At 34.0% G+C, this 8817-nt stretch overlaps 1 protein-coding gene across 1 annotated transcript; it reads left to right on the forward strand.

The window, feature by feature from the left end:
- The first annotated feature begins 5947 nt into the window (after nucleotides 1–5947).
- On the forward strand, nucleotides 5948–7849 carry LOC120129453 (protein SUPPRESSOR OF npr1-1, CONSTITUTIVE 1-like). Its single transcript, XM_039146946.1, has 3 exons — nucleotides 5948–5980; nucleotides 6087–7098; nucleotides 7365–7849. The coding sequence occupies exons 1-3, from the start codon at nucleotides 5948–5950 to the stop codon at nucleotides 7847–7849; spliced, it is 1530 nt and encodes a 509-aa protein (XP_039002877.1).
- The last annotated feature ends 968 nt before the right edge of the window (nucleotides 7850–8817 follow it).

Here is an 8817-nt window from a genome sequence, read left to right on the forward strand (position 1 = left end):
TAGATGATTCCTCAGACCCATCAGTTTCTACTTCTTTCTTAGCAATTTTTTGTTCAGATCTCATCTCCTCTTTTATCAATTGGAAGTTGGGCTCAAAACAATTCTCATTGGTGACAATAGCTTTGTCCTGGTTCTGAACACATATTGCAGCTGTGATGGGCGTAGTATTCGTCAGGTTCTCTAAACTGCCCAAAGCCCTATCTGTCCTCAGGAAGTATGATATGGGTGTTTGAGATATTTTCAGGGTGGCATCTTCCCAATTTATTTTTAAACCTATGGGCCAATCTCGAATTACATCCATGGGAGCCTTTTTACTTTGATTTCTTTTCCCATTTTCTTGCATCTGATATTCTTCACAGGATTTGATCACATTAGTCTCTGTTGAGGCAATGATTTCTGAGCATTGAACCTTAACCCCTTCTTCTACCTTCCACTTTTTAATTGCTTGCTCTAAAGGATCTTGGAAATTTCCCTCGAGGTTACTAAGAACCTTAGTTGAACAATTTGGAGTTCCAGTCTCGTTTATCCAAGGAACCTCCTTATAGGTCCACTTTTCATTTGGAGGCCAATGTGGCTGAACATATCGTGCAGTAATTAATTCTGCTGAGAGCATTTTTGAATGTAAATTTTCACTCGAAAAGTGGAATGGAGGGAATTAAAAACCCTGTGTACTCTTTTTCTTCTTGATCAGCCTTTGACCCTTTTCTATGCCCTCTTCCTTGGGTAAAGTTTATCTTTCACAAGGGAAATTTTTTCTTTCATTTATTCTTCATTCACCATTAATTCACCAATGCCCCCTGGGACCAAATCTTGAAGCTGAGTTGGATTTTTAAGTTCCCTAACAGGTTCTTGGTCATTTATCATAGTAGCAGTAACTATATCATTAAGATCCGGACTTTTTCCCAAGGCTTTCATCCTTTCATACTCAATAGGGTCTTCTAACATCTTATCCCCATATAGTAGAGTAACCATCATACTCATTATCTTAGACATCTATTCCCTGGACTCAACTTGGAACATTCTTGTTTCTTTAAACATTTTTCGTTGACTCTCTACAAGTTGCTCTTGGATTCTCTCAATCTTTCCAACTCGTGTTAATATTCCATTCATTGCTTTCAATCTTTTAAAGACCTGCCCCAATTCTTGAATGCACTTTTAGAACTCCTGATTTCATAATCCTTTACTGATTACTCCCATGTTTTCATGATTTAATGCATGTAAAGTAGTTCAAAATAAAATGCAAATGCATGATGTAAGATTGAAACTATAAATATAACTATGCAAAGATGCAAATGCAAAAAATATAAATACAAACATGAAGATGTGAATGTAAAATGAAAATGTAAATACAAACATAAAAATGTGAATGCAAATGCAAAGATGTGAATGTAAAATGAATATAAAAAATGCAGAAATGCAAAAATAAGAATGCAAATGCATGTATACAAAAAGGTGTTGATACTGAACTGATTCCTTAGAACAAATTTTATACTAAAACGAAGTTTTAAACATATTACAGATACATCTGCACTATTTTCTACTTCATATAGGACTCTTCGTTCTATATTTCTAGCCTTCTATATGAACATCAATCATGAATCAACACCATTGTATGAAAAATGTAATGCATAATGAAAATGATAAAAAAACCAAAGGAAAATTAGGTAGTAATATCATAAAAATCCTAACCTCATGTAATCTAGTTCCATGTTTTATTTGGAAAAATAAATCTAACCGCATGATTTCTAGTTCGCATGCATTTATTAGGAAAATAAAGTAATACTAAGTAAATTAAGAATCAACATGCTTTTCCTTGTGTACTTAATCTTACAAAACTCAATCAGGTTAGGCTCCACCTAGATACCAGTTCTAGGCTTTATTATATGTTGGGTTTTGACTCCAAGGTAAAAAGGGTCAACGAATTGTCCTTTGTTAGTGCCCCCTTGGACTGCCAAGCCCTCAATCCTAGTCTATTACAGACTTTCGGATTGAGTTCAATTCGAAGGAACACACTTCCTTATGTCCATACGGAGGTGAAAACCACACGAGGAACATAAGGTGTGAGCTCAAGGAATGGTCCCCTATCCCATACGGAGGTGAAAACCACACGAGGGAGTAGTTTCTCATTCAAACTAAATAGGATAGAGTGGGATTTTAGCTCATGTCATGATAATGCAGTGCACAGTGTGTGATGAAAAGCATAAAGAAAAACAATGTATAACACATAAATTTATTCTTTAAATATAAAGACATATAATTAAACCTGAAAATATTAACAAACAAGTTATTACAACTATTTAATTGTTAATAAAATAATCAAGGAATTAAAACAAAATTAAAATAAATTTATAATTTTTATTGCAAAGACAATTAATTAATAGACTGGTGGCTTGACTCTCTAAAAATGTCCCCAGCAAAGTCGCCAAGCTGTCGAGACGGTATTTTGCCCGGCGAAAACAAGTGTCGTTGCTTTCTAAATCTCGTCTCGAAAAAGTAAGTATTTTTCTTCTGGTATAAGATAAAACACAATTTGTGGAGTCACCACCAATCATTTTATTGAGGTGTAATTGGTCACCAAAAATGTTATGTTATTTTAATAAAATTTATAAAAAATAATATTTTAAATAACACAAAAATGGTAAGTTTACCAGAAAATGAGTTCGAGAGTCGGTTACGTGTGGGGAAGGATTAGCAACGCAACAACGCCCAAAATTGGTACATTTGTTTATTAATTAATGTATTTGCAATAAATTAACAAATTTGTATTTAATTTCAATTTATGATCCCATAAAAATAATAAAGATATTATTTTATACCAACAAATCATTTAAAGTACTTTCCTAATCAGTTAAGAAAATATTTTATGACTTATTGTATAAAATAATATAACCCGATTACATATAATAATTTTAATGATTTAATCAATAAAATATAAAAATTAAGGTTACTATTATAACTACTTAATATGCAAAGTACTATAGTTGTAAATAATCCTCTAATAATATGAAAATATTAAAAATATTAAAATTAATAGAAAAAAATACATATTTCAAGAAAAAAATAAAAAATGAAGCATTATAATTAATTAAAATAAAAAACGTGGGATTATTTTAAAAATATAAAAAATGTGGACACAACTTAGTGGAATGTATTTTAAAATGGAACACCATAATTATAATGCTCCACTTTCTAATTTTTATTATTACTTTTAATAATGCTATTATTTTATGTCATTATTATTATTATTTCTATTCATTATATTATTTTATTTTAAACACTAATATATATTATTAGGATACACATATGTGACTAAAATAAAAAATATAAATAAGTACTAGATTTAAAATATTTAAAAATAAAAGGTAATAATAAAATAAAATTGCAATTAAATAATAACCAAAATAATAATTAAATTAAAAAATATATAAATTATTTGTCAATATTCAAAATATTATAAAATATATATATTAAAAAGTGTAAATAATCCTAAAATATTATTTAAATATATGTAAATATACGTGTAATGACTAAAATAAAAATAAATAAAATGCGAAGACAAAAGTAAAAGATATAGAAACCTGATTTTGGCGACTATAATGGAAGATTATAGAATACAGGGACCACGGACAGGGTTAAACCAATTCTGAAATTACACAAGCACTCCCTTCCCAAAACAACTTAGTTTTGATTTGGGTATAAATAAGTCAAAATAGGCCATTTTCCTTTATTTTTCCTCATTTTTTTGTTTTGCTTTTCTCTCTAAAGAGATAGAAGCTCTCCCTTCTCTCTAAACTCCCTCACTGGATGAAGCTCCATTCACCGGCCGACCATCGATCGGTCAATATTCCAGTCACTATTCACGGCTGGAAAAAATAAAAATAGATCGGCTCACCCTAAACCCGAAACCACTCTCCTTTTTTTTCTAAAAAACTTCAAAACGACCTAGATCTAAGATTTTACCTTCGGTAAAATCAACTTTTCCGACGACGTTTGGGCTTCGACGAAGGTAAGATCTCCTCTCCTTTATTCTCCTTTCAGTTTGTTTCCTACTCGTTTGGTGTTACTTGCTCTCTTCCCGTTCTTGTCTTTGTTCTCCTTTTTTGTAGGTTTTCAAGGCTTTTTATAGGCCTCGGAAAGTTTCAAACAACCGTTCATTTTGGTGAGTCATCGGATCTACAATGGTGACTCACCATAGGGATCGAGGTGTGCGGCTCTCCTACATCTTCTGGAGTCTTCTGTGCGGCGATGACGTCATGGTGACGACAAGTTGGAGAAGATGTGGAAACCCTAGAAGTATCTGAATCGGGCCTTGGGCTAGGTCTGGATCTGGGCCTCCGATTTTGTAAATGGGCTCCCAATTTATTTTGTAATAATAATATGATAGTCTCAAACGAAAATGATTGTCGACAGTTATCGTGTCACGTTAGCTAATGTGATAATGTCCTAACTCATTACATGTTATTTTGTTAATTATTTGTGACACATAGTTATCATTCATAAAGTTCTCATCATTTTTTTAAGGGTAAACTACAACATATATTATTAAATTTTAAGTCCTGGCTCATTTATAACACCAAACATTTAATTTTTTTAATTTTAATATTAACGTTTTATTTTAAGTGCAATAATGTCACTTCGTCGATCGAAACAAGATCGTTTTAGCGCGATTGTTTTAATACTCAAATAACCCAAACCGACGTCATTTTGTTTATGAAAAATATATTTTCCATGTGATTCGAACCAAACAGCTTTATAAACAAACACAAAACACCCAAACACCAAGATAATTAAACAACTTATTATACTTTTAAAAAAATTAGTATATATGTTAAATAGCACTGATTTGTTAAATAGCACCGATTAAGTATATAACAAGAACATAACCAGCACCACCGTCGTCAAAGATTCAACGCCCAACCCCAACGACTGTCCTGCAAGATTCAGTTGATATTCCCTCCCAGCCTTCCCAAACCCTCTCCAACGTCTGGCTCTCCTCATTCAGCAGCCAAACATCCACTCAACACCCTCGCCATTACCTTCAGGCTTCAACAAGCTTCACTTTCTTCAAAGCTTTGATCGATTATTTTGTCGTCGGAACTAGCTTCGGAGCTTCTTGCATCGACAACTCCATAGCCATTGCCGCTGACCCATCATAGTGTTTCCGCCTCACAATCTTTGATAACGGTGATGTTGTTATATTCTTGTTAAATAACTTAATCGGTGCTATTTAACATATATATTAATTTTGTTAAGATTACAATAAATTCTTAAGTTAATTTGGTGGCTGGATGTTTAGTATTAGTTTATAAAGGTCTTTAGTTTGAATATCTTAAAAAGTATAGTTTTTCATAAACAAAACGACGTTGTTTTAGGTTTTCTAAGCATCAAAAGAGTCACGTCAAAACAATGTCGTTTAGGTGAGACAACCACACCAACAACGTCACGACACACATCTACCACCATTTTGAAATATAACGAATAGTCCAGTCACTATTTTGTAACTTTAAAAAATTTATGGACTCAACAGGAGATTATTTTGTAACTTTCAATAATTGGGGACTCAACAAAACAATATCTTATAGTTAGAGAACCAATTGCGTACTTTACCCTTAATAAAATGCCCATAAATTTCTCTATGCTAATATTTGATAAATTGTTTGTCAGGGGACTGATCTTATTGAAAGAATAAAGTTAGATATGACTCAAATTGATAACTTACATTTATGTTCTACCATTTTTGAGAAGATGCATTATCTTAAATATATTCTCTTTGGTGTTCCTCAACATATGCGAGACAGTTGGAATGAGAAACTACGTGTAGGTGGAGTTGATAATATCTCTTCCAGAAGAGCTAAGGTATCTTTGTTGGGACTTTTACCCTTTCAAGTCTTTACCATCAAGTTTTAATCCGGAGAATCTTGTGGTGTTGAAATTACAACATGGCAACATGGAGCAACTTTGGAATGAAGATGGTCATCTGGTATATGCTTTCATACTTTCTTCATCCAATAGTATTTTTCTTTAGAAAAAGATTATGATAGATGATATTATGAAGTAATATAGTTATTCATATTCTTATTACGCAGGATCTTGTTAATTTAAGGGGACTTGACCTTTATTGCAAGAAATTGAGGAAGATCCCTAGTCTAGCAAGGGCCGTCAACCTTAAAAAGCTTTACCTTCAAGGGTGTGAAAGTTTGATTGAACTTCCTTGCCTCAATCATTTGTCATCTCTTGATTGGCAGTGGTTTAAGCTTGAGGAATGTTATAGTCTCAGCAAGTTTCCAGAGCTTCCAAATAATTTTGTTTATTTAAAATTAGAAAAAACTAGTATTGAAGAACTCAAGGGTCAAATATGTATCAAGCAATATCTCGAAGCTGAAATCCCTTATTGGCTGGATCTTAGTCATTGTCCTGTCACCGAATTTGCAGAAATCCCGAGAAGATTAACAGAATTAGACTTATCTGGGACTCGTATTATAGAGGTGGCCTTGTCTTTCTACTCTTTAAGTGATCTTCGGTTCTTACATATGAGCAGCTCAAGTATTCAAAAGCTTGAATGCAATGTCTCCCTCTCTGGTTCAGTAGCGGTTGATGTGTCCTCACCAATCATGAGATGTAAAAGCCTTGGATCTTTGGCAGTGGATCATTGCAAGAGCCTTAAATTACTCTCCGAACTTCCACCGTATCTATGGTTATTGGATTCACATGACTGCACATCGTTAGAAAATGTATCCTTAACGGATCAAAATTTATATCAATACAGTTCAGATGATGATGATGATGATGAGGGTGGTGGTTATGGTGTGTTTTACTTGTTATTCTCTAATTCTTTCCGCTTGAATCAAGATTCGGTTGACAACATTGAGGTGAATGCCATGCTTAATATTGGATCCGTAGCTGAGAAATGGGCATTCAGATATGATTTGTACTTCCATCCTGAATGTGTACCGAGTTTGATTTGTTGTTTCCCTGGAAATAAAATATCGGCAAATAAGTTCGAATATCGGAGCTTGAATTCTTCGATAAATTTGGAGATATCCCCTAATGGGAGTAGTAGGAGCAGAATTTTGAGCTTTGCTGTCTGTCTTGTGGCCGGTCTCACTCCCTGCCACGTCTTCTATATGATTCGTACTTCCATCCTGAATGTGTACCGAGTTTGATTTGTTGTTTCCCTGGAAATAAAATATCGGCAAATAAGTTCGAATATCGGAGCTTGAATTCTTCGATAAATTTGGAGATATCCCCTAATGGGAGTAGTAGGAGCAGAATTTTGAGCTTTGCTGTCTGCCTTGTGGCCGGTCTCACTCCCTGCCACGTCTTCTTTACTCTTAAACACATCTGTGAATACGAACTGACTGCAGCTGGTGGTTGTGGTTATGAAAATTTCGAAACTGGTTTATATTACTGGAGAGAATATCAGCAGGATCGGAAGTGCATCGGTGATCATGTGTTGATTCTATCTAGTATCAAAATGTTTATAGAAGACAAGGATTATGAGGAGGCATCATTTGAATTCAAACTCATAAGCTACAAGTTCAGTGCGGACGAAGAAATAGAAGGCAATTATATCGAAGTGAAGAAATGCGGTGTTTATGTATTTTACGTGGACGCAGAGAGTGATGCCTATAGTGAAGATGCTAATACAGAGGAAATCGTCGAATCCAGTGAAAGTTTCGACTCTGATGAGATGAGCAATGATGACTCCGGCAGGAATTCGGACTCCCGAGAAGATGCTAATGTTGAGGAAGTCCATGTTGATGATGCTACAGAAACTGGACATGGGGACAAAAGAAGATTTATATATGATGGTGAAGAAGGGGATGCAGAGCCTAAGAGATTGGAATAATTTTGAGGAGATCCAACTTCTGAATAATGTCATCCAAATGCATAGGTAAGTGGGTTTCATTTCATTTTTCATGTTACCATACTGTTTTTTTTCCTGCCATGGTTAGTAGTGAATTTTTAACCTGTAAATAGATTGCCCATGGTAGAAAATGAAGTGCTATACCATTTTTCAGATATTAAGATCCATAATTAATTATTTTTGGCAACAGACTAGTTATTGGGTGGGTTTAATTCATAGGAACAGTTGTGGACTTCATTGGTTTCATTGTTTAGTTTCCAGCATTGGTGATGGTTTTGAATTCTGTGGTAGTGATGGTTTTGAACAGTTAAAAAAAAGTAAGTTATTGTTTAGTATGCAATTATAAATTGCTTGTCATTCACATAGTGATATACCATTTTTGAGGAACTGGAACCTTTTGGGATAGTTGTGCATAAAATGGGAAATTTGTTCAATAACTCGTGATAGTTGGCTAATATGATTAAACCAATGCTCAATTTGTGTATTCGCATCTTGTTTTCCGATTAAATCATTTAGAATAAAAATCATATAGTTTAACATGAATATCCTAAATTAGGTGTGCTTATCGAGCGTGGATCACGAGGTGGACAATACTCGACTCGTGCTCGTTAGAAAATTTTGTTGTTCGACTCGACTCGTTGCTTGTTAAAATTTTACTCAACACGTTGTCACGAAATTGGGCCTTTTCCCCACACTTTGGGCTATTTTGGCTATGTTGGGCCACATTTGGTCTTGGAGGTTGAGAGAATAGTGTAGATTATTCTAGAACACTCAAGACTTGTACATATTCTAGAAGCATTCTAGAGTCTTCCATGTTAGGTAGGAAATAATGGAGAATTCTAGAGAATCTCTCCCTACCGTAGGATCAAATCAATCTCCACCGTCCATTGAGGAGGTGGGATGCTATAAATAGGTGTAGAATCCTCATTTGTAAATCATCCAAGAGTTGT

Source organism: Hibiscus syriacus, unplaced genomic scaffold, assembly GCF_006381635.1.
Source record: "Hibiscus syriacus cultivar Baekdansim isolate YM2019G1 unplaced genomic scaffold, ASM638163v2 tig00110500_pilon, whole genome shotgun sequence".
Classification (NCBI taxonomy): domain Eukaryota; kingdom Viridiplantae; phylum Streptophyta; class Magnoliopsida; order Malvales; family Malvaceae; genus Hibiscus; species Hibiscus syriacus.

Excerpts from the sequence above, each read along its gene's own strand:
- LOC120129453 (XM_039146946.1), top strand. The coding sequence starts at position 5,948 with ATGGAGCAACTTTGGAATGAAGATGGTCATCTG. Across the intron at positions 5,981-6,086 it reads GGAATGAAGATGGTCATCTG|GATCTTGTTAATTTAAGGGG; the intron begins GTATATGCTTTC and ends CTTATTACGCAG. Across the intron at positions 7,099-7,364 it reads TGCTGTCTGTCTTGTGGCCG|CTGGTGGTTGTGGTTATGAA; the intron begins GTCTCACTCCCT and ends AACTGACTGCAG.